This window comes from Acinonyx jubatus, chromosome D3 (assembly GCF_027475565.1).
Source record: "Acinonyx jubatus isolate Ajub_Pintada_27869175 chromosome D3, VMU_Ajub_asm_v1.0, whole genome shotgun sequence".
Classification (NCBI taxonomy): domain Eukaryota; kingdom Metazoa; phylum Chordata; class Mammalia; order Carnivora; family Felidae; genus Acinonyx; species Acinonyx jubatus.
Window position 1 is genome coordinate 70,829,280 of NC_069392.1, and position 25,117 is coordinate 70,854,396.

Genomic DNA, 25,117 nt, shown 5'->3' on the forward strand with positions numbered 1-25,117 from the left:
GATTTAGGAAATGTTGGTTACATTTGTAGATGATTCTGACCTCCTGTGCACTTGTCTTGATCTCTAGCCTACCTATCATTTCTTGTTAGCAGAAAATTTGTTTTTCTTGCATTTCCCCTGCTGCTTGTAATTCTGAGTATATAAAGGAGAAAAATAAAAACTAATGGGTGTTGATGAGTTTTTGAAATTTCAAACGTGCAGTATGAAAAGGACTGGACTCACTTTTGACAGCTTGCTGGTAACTATGTTCCTAGCACTGTGCTGGGTGTGGTGAAGCATAAGAAAGGAATACAGTTCCATAAGTCAGTTTTTAAGAAGCATGAAATATAGTTAGGAAGGGTATGTAAATACTCCCAGCCCAACATGAAAAATATGAAATGTGAAATCAAGTGGTACCATCTTGTGGGGTGCCTGAGTGGCTCAGTCTGTTAAGCATCTGGCTTCAGCTCAGGCTATGATCTCATGGTTTGCAAGTTTGAGCCTTGCACCGGGTTCTGTGCTGACAGCTTAGAGCCTGGAGCCTGCTTCGGATTCTGTGTTTCCCTCTCTCTCTGCCCCAAACCCCCCCCCTCAAAAAAAAAAGATAAGAAACATTTAAAAAAGCGGTATCATCTTGTTTGTATATCATATGATAGGGTTTTAGATCAGAAATCACTATCTATAGTAGCAGAAAAGACTCCTTAAACCCAAGATTGAACTTTTAATATATGAATAGAACTTGATTTGACACAAATGATTGCAGAGGGAAAGATTACTTGAACCTTTATTTAGAGAAATCCTAGAATGGGAATATCAGGATGCCAAGAAGCTGCTCAAAGAATGAGGATTGCAAGCCACATTCAAGGGACAGTTAGGGAACCATTATGCAGAATAGTGCACGATGGGGAAGAGAGAGAGAGAGAGAAATTGGTGAGGTTTTTGCTCTTTCTCTGCATTCTAACACAGTAGTTCTCTGGCTTTCCTATTTTTTGACACACCAAGTATCTACTGTCTACACTGTCCACTGAAGATCAGCATGCTAGCTTGTATGCAGATCCCTGCAAACCCCATTCACTCTTGCCTGCTGATTATTTCTTTCTTGGGGAGAGGGGTGCGAGACCATGGGGCAGGAAAGGAAAGGAAGACATGGAATGGGAATAGGAATAGGCATAGGAGTAGGAGTAGGAATAGGGCCTAAGTATCCCTCATGTTTGAAGAGTTTCCCTAGCCTTATTTGTCCACTTCTGCTATGTGTTTTCTGAACTGTCACCTTTACTGGCCCCATTGCTCAGCATGGTTACAAACTGGACTATTTCCTTTGTCTTCCTAAGTCTGTGGTATTCTGTGTGTCCTATTGAAAATGGAGCTACCACCTCAAGTCACACTCCCACATCTAAACTTTCACACTCACACACCAGGATCAACTCTGAGAGATGCTCTAATTTCTGTCCAACTCTCTCTCCCATCCTTCTTTTAATTCACCTACTAATGGTAAAATCGTCATCAGAGTCAAGCCTATTCAGCTGCTTAAAATGAGTATATTAGTTAGTCTTTCTGACCCACAGTTTACTCACCTATAAAATGGAGCTGATAATATCTGCCTTGTAGATTCATAATTAATATTATCCTCATGCTACTTATTACAACAGTCTCTTGTCATTTTTTCTTCATACTCAGCCACAATACTCTGTCTAAAATACATGTTCAATTAAGTCACTTTTCTGCATAAAATATCTGTAATGGTCCCCTGTCTTCTGCAAGAGAAACTTTAGAGTGTTTGGTAGAACATATAGGGACTTTTATTATTTCCTGTCTTCCTGTCTTTCTAAGCTTACCCACCTCACTCTTTACCTGATCTACTCATCTTTTAATTCTCAACTCAGATGTCACCCTGAAAAGATTTCCATCATTTTACTAGGCATAGTCAATCATCCTATTTTTCCATTGTGGCACCTACTTATAATACTCTTAAAACTTTGAATATACAATGTAGTTTGTAATACTCCCTTAACATTTTCCCCCTCGCTAATTTATGAGCCTTTGCAGTAGTGACTTTATATCCCTAATACTTAAATAATGGGTCCATTCAATACAGTTGTTGACTAGATGGATGGAATATGGGCTGATACGTGAATGAAAAAAAGGTTGTGCCCCAACAGTGTCATTATTTATATATACTTGCACTGAAGTCAGTGTGGTACTTATGTTCTATTGTTTTCATACTGTAGTTGCAGCTTGCTAACATACAGTCACTTGGAGAAGAAAGAGCTTCCATGCTCTTTTGTTACTTCTTGCACTGCTTGGTAACTTTCATTCAGACACAAACATATCTCACACTGCCTTTGGGATAAGCTTGTGGACCATCGAGGTAGGGGAGAATTTCATGATTATTCAGTGGCTTTTAAGAACAGCTGCTCCTTTATAATCCACAAGAAATTCTTCCTCATTCTCCATGTTTTAGTCTGGTAAATGAGCTAGCTCTTGGGGAGATCTAGTCATCCAGGAGAGGGCCCATATTTAGAGGAACAGGAAGGTTTTTAGATTCTAATAAAGACAAGGCTGCATCTAAAAGTGTTGTCTTAGACCCATATACTGGCCATTAATGCAGATATACTACAGCAAGAATTCATACAAGGAGATTCTGGTGAGAGGAGAAAATCCCATAATCACCATATTATTAATATGTATGTATGTATTTTTTTTCTTTTCTTCTCATTGGCTGACATGTATCATCATGTTCAGAAATCCAGATACCAGTTAGTCTAGCATAGGGCTGTTTTACTCTGGTGCTTGCAAAAGAAAAAGAATGCAGTGTTTGTAATTTTTTTTCTACCTTAGAACATTTGTCAGGCAACTCTTCACCTGTCTGTTGCCAAACTGCAAAAGACTACACATATGCCTCAGGAATTTAGGACCCCAAATCACACTGAAATGTCAACCAAGAGCCATTTATTTAAATTGTTCATGTCTATGATGACTATAATTTCTATTTTGTCCAGGAGTGTCCTGATTAATATGCAGATCCAGGAAAAATTGACAATAGCACCCTCTTCCATCTTAAAGTGTCCTGATTTTCATAATTATATGATCACCCAATTCATAAAATTTGTATATGAAAAAATAATCTTAGATTTTAGATTCACTTCTAAAGATTCTTTTAAAATGAATTTGCTTTTATTGTAGTCTACTCTGTTCATATTTTATTGCATACGATCAGAAATTGGAACTTCAAAAAAATAGTGCCTCTCCTAGTCAAGGAAAAGATGGACAATTGCATATTTGGTTCTCGTGCACTGTGTCTGACTCAGAATAGGTCATCAAATACATTCCCATTGCCACAAATTACTGCTCTTAGACTTGCCACAGCTCATAAATATAAGGAGATGTTTTGAAGGAAGGAAAGTAAGAAGGATTTGTTGAGCACCAAGTCTCAATATGTGGCAGGCATGTTAGCTTTCCTTACATCTGAACTAGTAACATTCAATCAGTTAGCTTTCTTTCATGTTTACTTGCAAACAATGTGTTGATTAATTCTTTTCCATTAATATATTTTTGAAATATCCTAGGCATGAGTTATGATTTCACTTCCTGGTTTTTAGATACCCTGATGCCTTTGTTCAAAGTCAGCAGTATTATCAACTACATGATAAATTGATCTCTTAGACACTTTTCCAGCCTCTGAAAAATCATCTGCTTTAAAATAGATCTCCATATGATCTGTGTATTGGACTGTAACACTCTATTCAGGTGTCATTAATAGATATCCTTTATCAACTGGTATATAAGACACAAAATCAATTCAATTTCCATCATTATCACCAGAATTATTTTCAGAAAATCAACTCTAAGATCAAGAAGATACCTCAGTGCTCTGCATCCTTGGGAGGATGTGTATTAAACATTTGTTAGATGACCAATCTATTCATTCGATTTAGATTATGGGCCATATGTTTTCCTTCAAATTGATTGAATGGCATGGTTGTCATTCTGGAGGACTCTCTGTTGTCCTCACTCGGAGAAGGTAGATTAATGAATAGATCAGAACTACCACATCCAGTTTTCTCCATGTCCTCTGCAGATTAACTTTCCATTAACTCCTCTGTAAACTTATAAACATCTACTCTGAAAAAAGCCAGACTCTAGAAATCCCAGTTGAATTAATCTTTGGTAGGGGCTAAAAATGTTTTATCATGGGAAATATTCTCCATCTGCCCATGTCTGCTAAAAGTAGGGACATAACGTAAACATTAGCGTTTCATCCTGCACACACACGCACACACACGCACACACACACACATACACACATACACACACACACACCACAATAAAAATATAAAAGTAATATTTTAAGTGATATGTAAGAATAAGAACATAGAAAATAACTTGTATAATAACTTAAACTTTTGTTCATATTAACAATACATCATTGAGCATTCTAACTCACATTAGTCACTCATCAGGCATTGAGAACACAGTATACATGTCACTTTAGTAAGCACCAAGGAATATAACAATAAGCACACTTCCTACAGGAAGTCATATTGCCTCTGTTCACTTTCCCCCTCAATCCAGAGAACAAACAACAGGAATATCATTGAGACTTTAGCTTTTGCCCAAGGAGGAATTTGTCTCTTGCAAAAAAAAAAAAAAGAGGAAGAGATCAATCCTTTGAATAAAATATAAAAGTTTACTCTTGGGGTGCCGGGTAAGCATCTGACTTCAGCTCAGGTCATGATCTTGTGGTTCATGAGTTTGATCCCTGCCATCCAGCTTTCTGCTAACAGCTCAGAGCCTGGAGCCAGCTTCAGTTTCTGGGTCTCCCTCTCTCTCTGCCCCTCCCCTGCTTATTCTCTCTCTCTCTCTCTCTCTCTTTCTCTCTTTCTCTCTCTCTCTCTCTCAAAAATAAATAAACTTTATTTACTCTTTAAGTGACTTTATTGCTTATGTTCGCTCTTTAAATGACTTCATAGCGTATCATATTGTAAAAATTCCTCCTCAAGGGGAGGAATAAGAAATTTCTGGTTTGGACCTACTTAATAAGTACCTAAATAAAATAAATTTTAAAATATATAAATAATTTTGAATAACTCTAAAATAGCCATACACTTCCTTTTTTTAAAGTTAACCATGGGCTCATTTGTTTTGTTTTATTGTTCTTTGTGAAAGCACCATTTCCTGGTTTCAAAACCTAAGGAAAAGTAGAAAACATTTGTTTTAATTATCAAAAATTTCTGGAAGAAGTGATTCTCGAATAAAATTATGTGGATAAAATGCCTACTTGGTTAAATGGTGTATAAATTAATTACTCTTCAGCATCTCAATTCCTTTCCTCCCCCTCATTTCTATTACAAAGAAAATATGGGTACAGAGTCACACAAGAATTCTTTAGATTCTGTAGAATGTGTATTTTCTTCATAAAGCACATTCTGATTACTGTGTCACATAAAGTCATGATACTACTAATTCTATAAAAAAGAAAGAAGAAACTACCCATTTCCAACTTTTGAACCATGTTAAGCTTCATTTGAATACAAAAAGCCTTTATACATTGCTATTTATTAACATTATTTTTATAAATGTTATATTTAAATTTCATGTATTTATTTACTTACTTGCAATTTTTAATTGTGAGAAATGTTAGAGATTTAGGGCAGTATGGAAAAAAAAGAAACTTAAAACTTTTATGGAAAATATAACTACAGAACACGTAAGACTGAAAATAATACATTATTTTTATTTGCATGTAGTTCTTTTAATAATATTAGACAAAAAAACATTTTAAATTAGACCTAATAGTATTGTTATAGCAAAAGATGGGGTAACTTGTTCTTAAATCTTCAAGGCCAGTATGAATTAAAAACCATCTGCAGTTAGTTTTAAGATTCTATATAGGATCTGGATACAGTGACCCAACTTGATCTGTCATGGTAGGATCCTTACCTAATACATGTTTTTTTTTTATATTACCACTTCCTCAAGGACCTAGGACTGTGCCTTATGTTTAGTAGGCCCTTAATAAATTCTGAATGAACTGTTACCTGTTTTATGCTCCATTAATAAAACTAAGACCTCTGGGATCAGACAGTACTTTATACTTTTGCGTCAACTGACTTTCCATCTTGAAGATTCCCATTTATCTTCTGTTTCCCTAGATCAGTGCTTATGAAATTAACCAAGTAAAATAAACACATTAGTATTTGATCCACATCAAAAAGCCCTTAAAAATGCTTTGATGTTTAAGCAATAGCACTCAGTGTCCTCTTTGGTCTTCAGTGTCCCCTCATTTGACAACTTTGTGGTTCTTGCCTTAAAGAAGTGGGAGAATCTTTTTTGTTTTAGCTTATTATTTATCCATAAAGGAAGCCTTTCTGGAAGTTAAAAGACATATTTTAGAAAGGAGAAGCATACCTGCACACAAAGTTAAAATTTGATTCTCACGTCTTTAGATGAAGAGATCCCCAGACTCACCAATATCCCAGAATTGAGTTTTGTGTTTCCTTAGTGAAGTGGTTCTAAGACTTTACATTACCATAAATCCAATCTTGCTTGTTGATGATATCAAGTTTCTTTAAAGTACTTTCTGTTGGGTTTGTTAAGAGTTACTTAATTTTCTTTTCTGGTATCAATCTAATTATAACCAACAAAAAGTTAAGCAATGTCAATATACTAGATTGTGTGGGTAGAATGCTCAAGTTTTAAGCTGCCCTCTCTTATTTAGAAAGATGTCCTGAATTCCTTTATCTGACATGGAGCCTAACCATAGAACATCTGGTTTTCTCCTACCTATTTGAAATTCACAGTGTAATCAATAGCCTCGCTAAATCCAGGGGGTGCTGTACCCATAGAGCTTTATGTCTGAGTAATATATGGATGTGCTTGTGGGCTTGTTTCTGCATCTTCCCACAAACTAGCTGGGAGTCTGAGAAACTTCATTAAAAAGACATTTGTCAGGATGCTAGAGGAAAAGGAAAATCCTCCACAGACTATTTACCTAATTTCCAGCCAATACAGGATTACTCCCACCAGGAATCATTTATTGCTTTACTGGCCTAAGTGATGGCACTGTTAGCATCTCTTTTGGCTGATTGCTTTGCAATCTAGTTGCTTTCAGATGTGAGAAAAGCTACCTTAATATTCATACAGAACTTCTGTCTCGCTTCATTTCTTCCAACATTGATCTTACCGTGTCCCGTGGGCAAAGTTTATCCTCTGCTTATTGAAACCCAAATGTATCAGAGTCACACAAGGAAGGTGTTTGGGAAAAGGCTTGTGCACATTTTAGTCAGCCCACCAAAATGTTCCCAATGGCTGCTTATTTCATTTGCTTCTCTCCTGCCTACCCTTACGGGAGACCACAGTCACTGGCCAGCAGATTTTAAATTTACCAATTGATACTGAAAACAGATTATGGTGTGATTGGATTAATTTATGCACTGCTTGTTGGAAGCTTGATATCCTAACTTCAGCTCAGACTTGATATGAAAGGAATTTTTAAAATTCTGAACGTATAGTCTTAACAAGATTTGAGTTTGTTGCTCACAACTGTTTTGCAAATAAAATGATGGGATCTTGAGAAAGCTTTAGCAAGAGAAATGTCTGGGATGCCAAAGAATGTCACAAGAGCAGGACTTAAAAGAAGAAAAATAAAATCTAAGCAATGTGAGAAAACATCCTATGTTATTGTAGCTGAGTGCCTCAGGTGGCTTCCTCTATGTCATCCACTGATTCTAACTGCTCACAGAAATAACTCTCTGAAGTGAAGGAATGGAATATTAGCTGTATTCTTCTATGTGTTTGCATATAAATTCAACTCCCAAATGTGTTCTTATAAATTTTCTACTTAATAGACATTCTAGAATTCAAAATCTAAAAAAACTAATTACAGTTCCACAAATGTACCAATAGAAAAAGGTATCACCTGTGGTGAAATATCATTAATTAAATTTGGATGATAGCACAATTCTGGTTATTTCTGGCTCAATTCTTTTCAATACTGCTTTTACAACTGTTGCACACCTACTGGAAAGCAGTGCTTCCAATAATGTGGTGTTAAAGAAGCCTTCTTTCTTCCCTGCTGTGTTTTTAAGAAAAATTCAGAACAGGTATGTGAGCTATGCCATAACCCCATTCTTGACTCTGTATCTAATGTCTCATTCCCAGGCACCTGTTTTGCACATACCACAAGGACTGCTCAAAACCCAGTTATAAGACAAAACTTGCAGTCCCCTTGTAGGGTAATAATGATAATTTGCCACAAAGTCGTGTCAGATGGATGGACCTCTTGCAGCATGAAAGAGGTGGGGGTCTGCCTCTCTAGGAGCCATGGCCAGCACACTTTCTGTTCTGAGAGGTTACACTGGGACTCAAACCACTGCTGTACCTTCTGGGGACACTTTTATAAGGAGATTGGTAGAAAAAAAAGTGGGGACAACTTTTCAAAGAGGAATTGAATTTAGCTTTTTGTAAAAAAGAGTATTTTCATGACAGATTTTTTGACACATAGAAAATAACATTTTTTCACAAAACATAATGGTATTAATAGTCTCAGACTTTCTTTGAAGTAGCCAAAATACCTTGTTCAATTGTGTGTGTGTTTTAAAATATTTATTATTTTTGTCTGTTTCATTATGCTTTCATGCTGTATATCCACTAACATGCTGATATGTTTTCCCAACAAATAGGTCGTCATGGAGATGGAGGTTATTGGCCAGTTGATACTAATTTGATTGATAGAAGCACTCTCAATGGTAAGTCTATCAATTAGATTCTATTGGATTAGTTATATTAATTAAATGGTTAATTCTAGAGTGTCTGAGGCAATTTTTTTACTTACTGAAAGTGTTAAGAATCCCAGACCTAGGATTTTAGTGGGGTAATAGAAGTATTAAGTTATATATATATAAAAAAGAAATATGAAGTTATTAGCAAACCTGTAGTACATTCTACCAGGAGATAATGCCAATGAGAGTTGAGTGCACAAAATAGTCAGTTGAAAAGTTCAAGCATGGAAAATTTTATAAATGATTCAGAGTTGTTAATAATATAATATCTAAATTTTAAAGTGTTATATGTATTTCAAAGGTTTCCAGGGGCTCCTGGGTGGCTCAGTCGGTTGAGACTTCAGCTCAGGTCATGATCTCACGAGTTGCGAGTTCGAACCCCACATCAGGCTCACTGTGTCAGCACAGAGCCTGCTTCAGATCCTCTGTCCCCTCCCCTCTGTCCCTCTCCCACTCTCTCTCTCTCACATTAAAAAAATAAAGGAATAAAATGTCTCCAAAAATTTAATATTTTTAGAGAAACGTGATCTCTAAGGGAGATTGAACTGAAACCCACTTAGTTTCCTAAACTGAAGTCACTAAGAATTTTTGCTTAGAGAATTTACTCTTCAGAATCCTTTAGCAACTTATTGCTAATTTTTCTTCACACTCTAAGGATTAAACGTTTATTTCTGCTCATCCTGATGGACCATTCATACGCTTCAGGGTCGGCCAGAAATAATATCTAGCACTGCACGGAAGAAGCAGTTGGTGTTAGTGTTGGAGCTGTCTTCTAAGATCTTGTCCTCAGTTTTGCTGAAACAGAAACTTTGGGAGAATGAATTAATACAAGCCAAACTTCTAAGGGACTGATGTATATATGATAAGTTCCTTTCATAGGTTTTTAAAAATTTGTTCAGTTGCTGTTGTTTGGTTTGGTTTGCTAGATATATAGTTCATACATTCAAAACACAAATATGAAAACTTGTGTACTCATCAGCAAGGTTAAAATATAAAATATTCAACATATAATTGAAATCTGTTATATATCTCTGCCTTATCACATGCTTCTCCACCATTTCCTCCATTCCCCATTGATGTAACCACTCTCCCAAATATGGTTTTTACTATATAGATATATATCCCTAAACATTATAATATTACTATACATGTTTATCACTTTATAAAAATGGCATCATAGGATACGTATCTTGTTGCATCTTGCATTCATTTTTAATTTTGTTTTTAAGATTCATCTGTGTGTTTACAAATACTCCTAGTATTTTATTTTATGAAAATAACACAATATGTTTATACAACAATTTTAGCAGGTTTTCATGAAAAATTTGATTTCTGAATAGATAAATATTCATTTGAATGCTCTTCTATTTAAAAATCCATATGGGTTGGGACACCTGGGTGGCTTCCTTGGTTAAGCTTCCGACTTCGGCTCAGGTCATGATCTCACAGCTTGTGAGTTTGAGCCCCACATCGTGCTCTGTGCTGATGGCTCAGAGCCTGGAGCCTGCTTCGGATTCTGTGTCTCCCTCACTCTCTGCCCCTCCCCCACTCATGCTCTGCCTCTCTCTCAAGAATAAATAAAAATTAAAAAAAAATTTTAATAAAAACAAAAATCCATATGGGAAGCCAAATTGCAATCTAAAAGTTGCTTACTGAGTGAGAAATTGGAATAAGGGGTTCAGCTAAGTGATTATTTCCTATTATAGGTAATGATAACCTAATGCATCTATTTTCTCAAAGAGGACATGTATGTATGTGCAGTAGACCAGATGCTCCATTTAAAGGCTCAGCATCCCCTCCTCTGTCCAGTATTGGATTCAGGAACATATATTTACCTGTTGACTTATTTTCTAATTACCAGGCATACCCTCTTCTGCTATTAATGCAGTTTACTTAGCCAGACAAGTTCTTACATTTAAGCTTCCTAAATATATTCCAATCATACTTGTCTAAGGTTATACCCAGAATGCTCTCTCCAGGTTGCTACAGTCCTCACCACCTCCTATTGTCTTGTACACACATCCTCTACCCACATCAAGTAACATTATTGTCTCCTATAGGTATTTGAGGATTAGACACCTTCTATAGCTGGTGCCTGGATCTGATAGTTTCCAGGCTTTCAGACACACAAGGGACACTTTAGGAAGCTCACAACAGAAAGTTGAGAGGAGGGATGTGTTGGGACTGAAAACAGACGAAGGGCATGTTCCTTCAATAGGTTTAGATAATGATGGTTCCCTTCCCAAAACTGTGCAAGTTTTATCAACTCATTCTTTTGCTTCAGATTTTATCTCAAGAGTCAACAATATGCCAAACACACTTCATGCATTCAAGTAATCAGTTAGAAATGCCCCTAAGCCATCACTGTGTGAAGGGTGCTAGCTATGAACTATGCACACAGATTGAAAACTAGACCTCCACAGGAACAACAAATGAAGAGGGGGAATTACCCAGGTGGACAAGGCAGAGGAATACACTTCAGAAAGATGAAAGAGAGTGAGAAAAATCTCAGGGATATGAAGGAGGGTAAAAGAAGGTCATCATTGAAATCGTGTGGGGAAATAACATTGTAGTGTTTTTTGCCCTGAGATGGGTTCTAGGTTTAGAGTCCATGCCAAGAATTAGCATGATCCCCTTTTTAGAGTCATCCTGCAGAGCTGATTTTCAGATATGGTTTCTACAGAGAGTTTCAAAATGGAATTCATCCGCAGCTAAGGGCTGACTATCTATACTGGCACAGGATGGTGTTTTTTGAAGAGACAGAGTGCCAAGAAATTAAGAGAGAGCCAGAACAGTTAATTGAGAAGGAACAATTGTCCCTTCACTGTTTCTACCCTCTAATAAGCAGTGGTCATGCATGTTAAAGGTGGAGCAAGTGTAAGCCACAAACATAAAACTAGGCATTCTCTTAAACGACATGTCCTGAAGAACTCTAATTTTGAATAGAATTTTCAAGTTTAGCAAGTAAAAATATAGGAGGCCAGAAAATTTGAATCCTTTCTAATCACCTATATATGAGATAAAGGAAAATATTGCAAGAAATTTCCATTTCAATGTATGTATGCATCTCAAGGTGCACATGTATAGGTGACTACAAATAACTGAAATTTGATTGAGCCTCCTGTATTTTTAATTACTAAATATAGCAGTCCTAATTTTGGATCAAGTTTGAAAGTTTGGTATTGACTATTTGAATTTGCCCTTCAAAATAAAGTGAGATTTCTGAAAAGAAACCCCAGACCAAATTTGATGCTAACAGGTTAAGTCAACAAGAACTTTTCACAGGAGTCAGATCTCAGATGAAGAGAATTATAGTAATTGATGGGAATGCATGTTATTGTATTCTTCTTTTTTTTTGCCATTTAAGATTCCTAGTCAGAAAAATAATTGCAATTAAATTTAGTCTGATATACATTATATCACTAGAGAAAGTCATGAAGATAAAATAGAGGAACAATAGCCAGTGACTTTGAACCAGTTTACATAGATCATTGCCCATCACCCCTTCTCAATTTTCTGCAACACATAATGATGCTTTAGGTGTTTCATGTTAAATGAATGGGATGAACAAAGCACCTGAATCATTTCTAGAATCTCTACTGGAATCACGAATTATTACAGGCTACTTGATTGAATTGATAACCTCTAAGAGACATGGATGGTGGAGAGCAAACTCAATCTGTTTCCCATTCTATTTTTCTAACTGATAAATGATGGTAAATATGTAATTTGACTTTAGCTTAGGTTATTACGAGCAAATCAGCAAAGGCATCTGAAAAACCTACCTTTCTAATTAAAGTTCTGCTAATGTCTTATTATGCCTTAAGAAGGGTTATAATTTCCAATCCAATGTACAAACAAAACCTTGACTGATAAAACTCCAAACCCACCCAACCTAGGCTGAGTCAACAAAAACATTTTAAAATCTGAGCTTTTAAACCTCATACACAAGGAAATTTTCATATATCTCCTCTTAGAGTGACAGAATTAGAGTTTTCCTATCTCTCCCTACACTTCCTGTATTCATCCTTCAAAGAATTATAATAGAATAATGGCTTATTGTCGGGATCCTCAAGCTAGTTTCAAATAAATTTAGACCTCACTAGTCACTTACTTTCTCTTACAGCATGCCACTCTTTAAAAATGCACTCTTGGAATTCAAATAAAAACAAAGCTATAGTTCATGTTTACTCTTGTAGTTGTAAGCCCTTAATTAAATTGAGGAAACTGAAGAGGCTTCCTAAATTATTTTCTTATGACAGATAGAATCAAAGCTAATAGGTACTGATATGGTAGTATTTTACTTTTATGGTGTATTCAATTTTGTGGTCCACATTCTCAAAGCAGGAAAATCTTCAACTTCTGAAAATGTGATTTTGTAGTTTATATTTGTATGAATACAACACTGAAAATCACTTCAATCTTGCTGTTCTCATTGGGAAAGATAAATCAGCATTTTTTTTTGTTGATGGATCTGTGTGTAATTTATAAAATTAGTAATTTTGGTTAAGAGATCTGTAATCCCTATAAATACGTGGTTGTATTGATCTCAACCTTTAAAACCCAAATTAACTTTGATAAGTTGATGCTTTGGTGAAATATTTCTAAAAATCAATATCATTAATTTTTAGATATTCAGAATCATATTAGGTGTTCTGTAAAATATGCCTTACACTGTGTGTTTGGGAGAAAAGATCATGACTTGACCCTTACTCTTAAAAACTTTTATTTTATTATTTTCAGAATGCAGTAATATTTTAACTAATCTAAATAAAATAGACATAAAAGCTCTTCCATATTTGCATGAAATGATCATTCAGAGGTTGGTGAGCTATTGTAAGCACTCAACAGACACCTTAATGCCAAAGGAAAAGTCCAGAAATAAAACTTTACATCATTCATAGAAAGGTAATTGGAGTGGTCCAGGGTATCAAGTTTTAGTCTATAAGGGGCACTGCCTACCTGCCGTCCAACCATTATCTATCGCAAATGATTTGAAAGATCCCAGACTAATACCAACCCCCAGGTTCTAATATGACTTTGCCAAGGATTAGAACTGTGTGAATCAAGTCACTTAAACTCTTGGGATCTTAGTTTTTCATCTGAACATAGAAAATGTTAAGCTAGATCAGGATTCTTCTACCTCAGAGCTATTGTTATTTGAGACTGGATAATTTTTTGTTGTGGGGCTTATCCTATGCATCCCTGGCTTTTATGCACTACATACCAAGGCTGTTTCCCCTCTACCATGTTTTAAGAACCAAAAATACCTCTACACTTTGCCAAATTTCCCCTTAGGGAGCAAAATCTCCTCAGTTAAAAACCGCTGATCTAGATCACCAATTCCCCAAAGGTTGTTCCAAGGTAAATGGGTCCCATGAGAAGCTCTGAGAAAAAATGGTCCATGGTCACATAAGTATTGGGAACTTTGGCCACTCACTTCTCTTTTGCCTGGTTCTCCCCTTTTACCTGAATACTAGAGGTGTTAGTCTTGAGAAGCATCTCCACTAACTCTATACTCTTGATTCGGTGACCTTGTCCACTCCCATCTGTGTGCCAGCTCCGAAATTTATATTTCTAACCCAGACCTTCTAGCTGCCTCTTTATAATTTATCATAAGATCAACCCTGACATAGTCAAGACTGAGCTTTTGTTTTTCCTTTCTTGGTCTTTCACCCTCTCCCTCATCTCAGACATAGGACAATCACTTAAGTCTAAACCTGCCCGATGCTTCCTTTTTTCCTCCTCCATATGCAATCTGCTTTTGATTATTCATTCTCAGATTGTGTTTTGCACCTGTCTACTTTGCTTGACTGCCATGGCCACCATTTCAGTTGAAGTTATCACTCCTTCTCACCTGGAGAATGTTAACATCTTCTTAGCTGGTCTCTCTGCTTCCACCAGCAACATCTTCCTTCCTGAAAGCCCTTAAATGGTCTGTGATTGTACTGAGAATAACTGAATGTGACCTATAGGGCTCTTGAATGAACTGGGTCTTGTTTCTCTTTCCAGCCTCATTTTGTGCCATTTCCCTTTTGCTCCCAATGTTCCAGACATATTATCTTCTCTCAGTTCCTTTGTAAAGAAAGAGGAGCTAACTCCTAGGATACTCCATGATTCTGCCTCCATGTTACTTCTGTAATGAGGCCTTTCATGACCTCTCTTCTCCTGCAAGGACTGTTATGTTCTCATATTGTATCTTTCTTTTGAACTCTACTTTTTAAAAATACCAATTATAGTTTTAATTTTATATTTGTTTCATGATCTGTTTCATACATCTTTTCCAGTAAGTTGTAACCTCCATGAAGTCAACAATCATGCCTCTTTGAGGGGTGTGAGGGGGGAGCAATCACAATATTCTAATTTGATACTTACCTAGTTGTGTTCTTGGGAGGAGGCAAGCCTAGGATCCTCCTACTCGGGCGCCTCCCCAGTAGTTTCCAATTCTAATTTGGAAACTGTTCTCAGACCACACAATGTATAAGACAATGACATGCAAATTATTATGAAACAATATAAGCATGGCCCTATAAATATGTTTTAGTGGTTCGATAGCCTGGCTATTGCTCCCTCTCTGTTCTTCCAGAAAAATAGCTCAGAAATGGGGTTTTCATTCTTCCTTGTAAGAGCTATGGGTTGATCCCAGGTGAGAAATGACCCAGACAAGGTACATGTTTTCGGAATGGAAAAGATAGGCCATTTAATATATATTGATTTTTTCCTCTGTTCTAACTAGTTGGGCAGGATGAAGGCTACATCACAACTGTATGTATATACCTCTTATAGTTTTCTTTTAGGCTGCTTGAATCCTTTCATGAATTTTCTCTGCCCATCACGATCCCCCTCCCCAGCTTTACTGAGGTATAATAGACATATAACACTGTATAAATTTAAGGTGTACAATCTGTTAATTTGCTACACTTATAGACTGTAAAACAATCACCACCATAGTGTTAGCTGACATCCCCATCACATCACATAATTACCATTTATTTTTTTGTAATGAGAAAATTTAAGGTTTGTAATCTATGCAACTTTCAAGTATATAGTACAGTATTATTAACCATAATCACCATGATGTACATTGTCACCCCAGAATTTGTTCATCTGATAACTGGAAATGTATACCTTTTGACCAACATCTCCCCATTTCGCCCAACCCCCAGTCTTGGTAGCCACCATTCTACTACTGTCTGTTTCTATGAGTTCAGCTTTTTCAGATTCCACATACAAGTGATATCATGTAGATTTGTCTTTCTATGTCTGGCTTATTTCATTAGCATAATGCCCTCAAGGTCCATCCGTGTTCGGATCACAGCATCATATCCCAGGCACCTAACTGGATTTTCAGTACATTTTTCTAGAATAATTGGGTATATTCTTTACTGTGCCTGCCCTATCTCTCCTCGCAATTCACAGTTCACGTTAGCATGTTCAAAATTCTGAGATTTGAGAAAGGAAATATGTTTTCCAACTTAATTGACCAAGGAACTTCCTCCCAACCCCATAATGCTGATTAATATTTCATTTTAGGGAACATTGGGCTAGATTATCTGTAAAGTTTCTTCCAGCTGGTTGACTATATAGCACTTTATTTCAGGGGGAAATGCTTTGAAATATTCAATGCCATAGGAATTTCTGTTCAAATTCAAAGACCTGTAAAATTATTGAGACATATGTTGAGCTCAAAGTGTTATAATAACAAAATTGTTATCAGGGAAGACTGCAAATGTAGGAAAGAAGTTTAGTCCCAAGCAATCATTGGATCTGTTCTCTCCCAAATACTCTAAAAATTAAAGACATTATTATTTCATGAAACCAATTTTCCAATTATTACTTGAGACTTTACGCCCATAAGATTATGAAGTATATATTTATTTTTATTAAATGTAGTAGAAAAAGGTTGAAACATTTTATGGCAATCAAACATTATGAAAATAAAGAGTGGATGGAATGCCCATGTGACTTTTCAAAATTTGATTCTCTTCTCACCAATTTTAATGAAACGCATCTAAGTCTTTGATTACCAAGACACTGGATACCCAAGCTATTTTAGTAACAACAGGAACAGATATATCAGGACACTATATTTTTCTTTAAGTTGGAAAGATCACATAGAATGAATATTGAAGCGCTTCATAATGTCTATTGAGTGCCAACCCTGTGTCAGGGCCTGTGGCCAGTGTGTTGCATCCATTATCTCATGAAATAATCACAGTGTCCAGAAGGATATTTGCAAATCTCTGAATTACATCATGAAGCTTCCCCTCTGAAGCCCAAAAGATAGTAAATGTCATCTTGCCTCTCTTCTGGAGTCAGGCTGTCTTCCAGAACTCTTATCTGTAGTGATCTAGATTGATGAGCTCTAACATTTTCCCTAATTTGCAACAGTCTTTTGATGTGTTCAAATATATGGTTGATTGTCATTATTTGCAGATTGTTATTGTGAATTCACTTACTGCTAGAATTTATTTTTAACCACCAAAATCAATACCTGTAATGCTTTTATGGTCATTGTGGACATGCGCAGAGCAGCCAAAAGTTTGAGTAGCCCAGTGCTCACAAACTCAGCTGAAATAAATAAGATGACCCTCTGCCTTATTGTTTCAGCTCTCACAGTGTAAACAAGCGTCCTTTCTACAGTGTATGTAGTGCCAATTTTTTTTACATTTTTGTGCATTTTTTAGTGGTGGTTTCAGGGTTTAAAGTGGCCTTAAGTGTAGTGCTGAAGTGCTGTTTACTGTTCCTACACGCAAAAGGCTGTATGCTGTAGCTTATGGAGAAAATGTGTGTGTTAATTAAGCTTCACTCAAGCATGAGTTATGATGTTGTTGACTGTGAGTTCAATGTCAATGAATGAACATTATGTATTAAATAAAGTGTCTTTAAAAAGAAACACATATAAAACAAGGTTATATATTGATTGATAAAAATGTTGTAACCAGAGGCTCCCAGGAACCTAACACTGCATTGCCTCCAGCAGCAATACTTAGTATTCCTTAATTCAGTGTTTACAGCAACTCTACAGAACAAATTACCACAGATAATGAGGGTCAGCGACATCAAAAGATTCCATTCCACTTGACTTTCTTAACTGCCCATTGATGTCAAATATTCTGATTGTTCAGCCTTTGAATTGAGATGGGGAAATTAATGAAAGACCTTGAATATCAACTTTCAAACTGATGGGAACTTTTATGAGGAAGGCGTAAAGGCCTGGTATCAAAGATTTATAATGGGAGTCCTCATGATCCCTAACTCTCTAAGGCAAATGGCATCGATATAATCTCATTCATGTTCAGCAAAGTCCAGAGTCATTCCTTTCACACTTGAAACATGATGCCTTTCTGGGTGGGGAGGAAAAAGAAATGAGTAGAAATTTGAAAAATTCTAGTTTACAAGGTTTTAAAAATGTTCATTAGGTGTACTGTTCTGTATGACTGAAACAAAGTTTGTCAGCAATGGTGAACTGTTAAATTGAAGTCATGCTAATAAAAATCCATGATATCTCCAACTGTCTTCATTGTAAGTTCTCACATAAAAGGTTAATTTATTCCAATCAATTAATTTATTAAGCACAGAAAGGGCATATTGAGATACTACTGTAAAATGACTTTTTAAATTGTAAGTAAAACTATGATACAGAAAGTTCTGACCTTTTATTACTTGCCTCATTCCTTTGCAGTAAATGTAAAAATTACTTCAAGGATATCTTATTTCTTTCACTTATAAGAGAATGTTTAACAGAAAGTGCTATTTAAACACTTTTGATGAGTTCCTCCCCTGAGATTCAAGTTATATCAGAAGTGCTTAATATTTTTCCAATAACAATGAATCAGCAATAATTTAAATTTAGGTGACTATTGTTTCAAAAAAACAATGATTCTTAGATAACTTGTCAAAAGATAGTGTTTTGGTTTTGATTTTGATTTATTCCCTGTCAGGTGCTGAGATGGTCACTTTGAATGTATTTTCTCTAATTCTGACAATACCGGTAAAAATAAGTATTATTTCCATTTTGCAGACAAAGTCACTGAGGGTGTAAAAGGCCTAAATACTTCACTCAGGAGGTATAAAAAGCTAACATAGCTTGTTAAAGAAGCACATTCAAACTTAGGTCTAGGAAAATATACAAAATCATTGCTTTCTGTGACTTTTTACATTAATTTTTAAGTATATATTTTAAATGTGTTTATTTATTTTTGAGAGAGACAAAGAGAGAGAGAGAGAGAGACAGAGCACAAGCGGGGAGGGGCCAGAGAGAGGGAGACACAGAACCTGAAGCAGGCTCCAGGCTCCAAGCTGTCAGCACAGAACTTGACTTGGGGCTCGAACCCACGGACTGTGAGATCATGACCTGAGCCGAAGTCGGATGGACACTTAACCGACTGAACCACCCAGACGCCCCTATATGTGTATATTTTAAATGTTTATATTTTAGAGAGAGAGAGAAGGAGAGAACGAATGAGGTGGGGAGGGACAGAGAAAGGGGGACAAAGGATCCAAACTGGGCCCTGCGCTGACAGCAGAGAGCCCAATGCAGGACTCAAATTCATGAACGGTGAGATCATGACCTGAGCTGAAGTCAGACAACTTAACCAACTGAGCCACCCAGGCACCCTTCTTTTTTTTTAATTGTTTATTTTTGAGAGAGAGTGGGAGAGAGAGGGGGTTAGGGCAGGGGCGGGGGGGGGGGGGGTGGACAGAGCATCCCAAGCTGGCTCTGTGCTGACAGCAGAGAGCCTGATGTGGGGCTCAAACTCATGAACGGTGAGATCACAACCAGACCCAAAGTCAGGTACTTAACCGACTGAGCCACCCAGGCACCCCTTTAAATTAATTTATAAATAAAACAAGCTACTGTTTACCTTTTAAAACGTTGTTACTTCTAATGAATAACGTAACATAGGACATAATATTTCTAATTGATTACTGAATATTTAAAGAAAGCAATTTAAGGTGTCATTAGCCATTCTTGTTTACCTAAGCAAATTATAACAAAAAATGTCTTGTCTGTTATTTTCACCTAAACATTGTCTACCATGAGGTACTACTGCAAGACAAGAGAACATTCATATCAGGATTTTATGATCCTCTTTTGAACCAAGTGACAGCTTTTAAGTGGGATTCATGCACTTTTAATAGGTTGAAAATTAAATGTAAAATTAAAGCTTTATAGATAGCTTCCTTAAAAAAAATGGAAATAAATCGTAAGTGATTGGAGTCAAATAGTTTGTCCTTCACACCCTCAAATAAATAGTGATTTCTCATAAAGCATAGCCTCCTGTGGTTCTCATAACCCTGGAATACTCGTAGTACAAAGTAGCCTTCCTCCTGTCCCCACTTTCTACTCAATATGACAGGTTAATTCTTTAAAAAAAAAAGAGAGAAATAATTCACGTGCTACAGATTCACCCTCTGAAGGTGTATGATGTCAGTGGTTTTTAGTTACATCCACAAGGTTGTGCCACCAGCACCACTGTCTAATTCCAGAACATTTTCACCATCCCCAAGGGAGACCCTGTACCCATTCGCTGTCCTTCCCCATTCATTCCTCCCATCCACTGGCAAACACTAATCTACATTCTGTCTCTACAGATTTGTCTATTCTGGATATTTTGTATAAGTGGAATCGTACAATATTAACCTTTTGTGTCTGGCTTCTTTCACTTAGAGTAACATTTTTAAGGTATATGCATGTCATAGCATGTATCAGGTCCTCATTCCCTTTTATGGCTGGGTAATATTCCACTGTATGGAAGCCCCACATTTTGTTTATCCATCCTTCAGTCAATGGGCATTTGGGTTGCTTCCACTTTTGGCTATTCTAAATAATGTTGCTATGAATGTTTCCGTATAGGATTTTGTGTGGACATATATTTAATTTTCTTCTTGGGGAGGTAACATAGATCTTTCCTCTCATTTTTCATTGCTTTTTTCCCCAGCTTCAAGAATGCCCAGAACAATAGGAACATTCACATCCTTAACAGCTTGATAAACGCGGAGCTGTCACAACCCCTAAATCTGATCTCCATTTGCCTGTCTTTTCCCAGAGCCACCCATTGGCCAGATGCACCCCCCACACGGCAGTGTCACTCCTCAAAAGAACAGCAACCTGCTTGTAATCATTGTGGTCACCGTTGGCGTCATCACAGTGCTGGTGGTAGTGATCGTGGCTGTGATTTGCACCCGGCGCTCTTCAGCCCAGCAGAGAAAGTAGGTAACAGCTGGTTCCTGAGAGGAGAGAGGTCACGGTTTGACCTATCACCTTCTTGAGTTATATTTTTGAGAAATCTCTTTTGGTGTTCTTTTTCATAATTTACCACATATTCCTTAGCCTCTGACCTGAGCAAAACCTTGCCTTTTGTTCATTTCAGGCCCATAACTTGAGTGAGTGAGGGCTAGGCTTGCAGACTTAATAATAGAATCCACCTGGAGACCCACTTGGCATTTCTGCTTGACTTGACTTCTGTGGGCCAGATCCTTCCTTTCAGAGGAGGGCACATGTTCCTTTAGCAACATTTAGAAAATGGACTTCACCATGTCCCAATTCATGGCCCTGTCTGCAATTATGTGTAAAATGTTGGAGATGTGTGTTCCTTTGAAAGTATTTATCAATTCTGGCAAGGAGGCCTGTAGGCATTTAACCAATGCTTGATGCATGAATGACTACCAAACTCAATGTAGTTATAATACAGTGGAGTATTTAGTTTGGAGACAGTACTTAGGATAGAAGAGAGATCCTAGAAATTCCCAATGTTTGGATTTCCCGGCTGTGGTTGATTCTCAGAAATTCAACGTTTTGAGGGGTTTAAAAAAAATTTCCATATTATGCAATTCTAGGTTATAGCCCATGCAGAGGATGATACATCAAAGTCAAAGTTTAGAATGGAAAGATGGTTTTAATTCAGTTTATCCCCTTCCAGCAACATCCATAACCAGCATATTAACCTTGTGTCAGAAGTTGTGGGAATCAGCAATAATCTCCTGGTTATTCTCTGCCTGTCTAGCACTTTTCAAATCCAGCCTGATATGTCCCTTTCAGCTGTACTCTCTCACTGAATTGGCTCTGATAAGATCTTCCCTTGATTTTTTTTTTCCCTTTGGCCTCAGGCATAGTGCTGGCTCTGAAAGCCTGAGGCATTGGGCCTATAGGTGGCTGATTTGACAACTATATGCTACACACAGTGTCAGAGAAAGATTCTCTAACAAATCGTTGTTTCTCTTCCCTTGCTAATACCTTAGTTTCTCTTTTTAAAAATCCTATGACCCATTTGTTGATCTGTATTGTATCTTCCAACCTTTTGAAGTGAGGTATTTAGAAATAGGATACAGGAAGATGTACAAGCTAAAGAAAGTGACATATGAGTGTAGATGCAGTCTTTGTATTTAATTTATTTATATGGCAGGACAAATTTTATATTTGGCTGCATGTGTGAAATTGGGCTATCTTCGAGTTAATGATAGCTGATGTGCTAATCCATTGTGCTTAAACAAGAAGCCAGGCAGACTGAGCTTAACTTACTCTCATGTGTAAGAGGAAATCATAATTACACAGAACCTCCAGTGTGCTGGACATTTAGTGAGGCTCTGGAGAAAAAAAGAACTGTAATCGGGTGAGGCATTCGACAGTGTCTTGGTGGAATAATCCCAGGAATGGGGCTGTGCAGACATAGAATGGGAAGACATCTATGTGACAGGCCGCTGAAGTAGAGCTGAGAAATATTCACGTGAAGGAAAGTGGGGAAGGCACCAAAACCAAGCTTGGCCTATTTCATGATGGCTTGAAAAACATGAATGTGTTCACTAAACTAAGCTTAATCATCGGAACCACCTGTAGTGGGGTGTTTTGGTTTTTTCATTTTCATCTTTTTGAGAAGAATGTCGGTGGATTATATGGACCTGATGAATTGGATTCTTGGACATATTTTGTTTCCTCACAGAGAAAATGCCAGTCTTCTCCATGTGCAAAAGTGGCATTTCATGCTATTTTTAGAAACTCTTAAATTGTCTTAGATCCCATGCTAAGCACTTCTTAAGAGCTTGAAGGTTTTATTTGGAAAGAGTAGAGGCTGAGCCCTCAATAGAACTCATTTTTAAATTAGGAGATGAATGAAAGAATAAATCACTCCATGAATGACTGAAAACCAAAGAAAGTGAATTTATAGCTTCTGTCCTACTGCCACTTTGGTTTTTCCTCAGCCTTCACTCAAAATCTCTTAATATTTATTTGGCATATTTTCACAATTTTTCCTCATCTATCTTTCTTCTGTAACAGACCCATTGCCTTTCATCCTGGCCTCTCTGTTTGTATATACTAACAGAGAAAATGTGAAAAAGAAAAATTTCTCCTTCAAGATATTCCTGAGTTTTAATTTAACTTTTCTTGATTTTACTGAGGATCCTTCCTCCTGATACCACCACCACTGAGACTTTTTGAACAAATTAAATGATGCAGATGAAAGCAAAATCAATTCCAATCTAAAACAGAAGTAATGTCCCTTACAGAACCCTCAGAAAAATGAGAGTTTCATGTAATTAATAAAGTGAAATAGGAAACACATTCATGAGCTGCTTCAATATCTCTTTACCTGTTGGTGCTGGAGACTGTAAATTGTCTTTGTGTTTTATTGGGGCTCTTGAATTGCATCCAACGGATTTGAAGCATATTTATGTGCACTGTTCGCAGTACATCATTCAAGTTAATGTCCATATATTTTATTGTATGGTTTTTCATATACACATATTTATTTAATAATGAGGTAGTTATCTGATTCACATTCTAGTTGGTAACGTTTTGTTTTTACGATATAAAATAACAGAAGGTAGAACCCAAGTTCTGGTTCTGATTCCCCACTTCTTGAATTAAATTAGTGGTGGTTAATGAAACCTAATCCCTGAATGTCAGTTTCCTCAAATGAGAAACAGGGATAAATACATTCTTTCATCTTCTCTACCTCAGAACACTGAAACTTCCCATGGAATGCTATCAAGTTGTAGAATCACATGGTAACATGTGGCCTCAAATTGATATGAAATAAAAATAATTTTGTATTTCTTTTTGGTTATTAATTTAAAATCACTTACTACTTTGAAGAGGGACTCCCCTTACACATTTTGAATTAGTGAAATCATAGTAGAATATCCTAAGATGGAAAAAATGTGTTTGTGAAAGCTTTAATTAATGGGGAGTAGGTGAGGGGTTTTGTGCCTTTTAATAAAGTAATGACATTTTCCTGGCCAAGCTATAGAATATGGAATATGATAAGTTAGAATGTATCTGTAGATACTAAAGACAAAAGATTTGACATTGAGAATACGCTGGAAATCCAGGACGCATGGTTATCACATTTTAAAGGCAGTTACCTGGGTAGATTATCAACAGCTTGTCCGACTACATTAAATTTAAATATGTAAATAAAATTCAAGTTTTACTTGATAGAGTCACCAACTGACTAAATGTCCTATTTGATGTGACAAGTGTACAGCAACTTTTAAATATTAGTCCACATTCTTAGCAGAAATAATCATTTTCAATGCTGACAATCAAATGTTTAAACTCTTACATGAAATCTACTGTAGCTTAGGTTACATTCACTGATTTTCAGATCTTTAACATTTTAATTATTTTTCCCTATTCCACAGAGGCAACCCCTTAGGGTTCAATATATCTTCAGTATATCTTAATTCCACCACAGAAAATGCAGGTTTATTTGAGTATCTATGACACATGTTCCCTGGGTTTCCAATACAAGTGTTTTCTTTTGCTTTTTATATCAGTTGGCAGAATGAAAATAATCAATATAGAGAATTAAGAAGTGGGAAACCTTTGGAAAAGATTTGGATGGAAGAAGTAGGGCGGGTACTTATACATCCTAATATATTTTTTCCTAGTGAACTTGAATCTTTTTTTCGCATGCCCTCCAGCCCTTCTTCCTTTCTGAAACCTTTTGTAAATCCCCAGTGGGGCAAAGTGTTCTTGCCTCAACCTTCCATCAGATCTTGGACACACACCTATCTGACCACAAGAATTAGTACAACACTATTTGCCTCCTGTGAGGGACTTGAACAGAGGATGCCTAAGCAGAGAAGGGGATTTAATAGTTTATTACAATGTGCAAAAGAATCTGTGAAATGATAGTTTTGTAGAACTTCAAAGGGCACAGTCTTGAATAAAATGGATACTAAACCAATGTTGGCTTTTACCCTTTCACATCCTAAACATACTGATTAAAAGTGATTGAGGAAACAAACTTCTCTTACAGTAATAGGTTATGTGCAAAGTAAGAAACACAGAAGCCAATAAAAAATCAGAGAATCTTGCCAAAAAAATACTTCCAAGTCGATAATGAAAAATT

At 36.6% G+C, this 25,117-nt stretch overlaps 1 protein-coding gene across 2 annotated transcripts in view; it reads left to right on the top strand.

The window, feature by feature from the left end:
* The window catches only part of DCC (DCC netrin 1 receptor), a 1,130,837-nt gene that overhangs the window by 1,039,955 nt on the left and 65,765 nt on the right, over positions 1-25,117 (top strand). For both annotated transcript variants that reach the window (XM_027068985.2, XM_027068988.2), the window contains exons 22-23: positions 8,661-8,726; positions 20,813-20,975. In XM_027068985.2, coding sequence (XP_026924786.1) covers positions 8,661-8,726; positions 20,813-20,975 — 229 coding nt within the window. The remainder of the gene's footprint in view (positions 1-8,660; positions 8,727-20,812; positions 20,976-25,117) is intronic.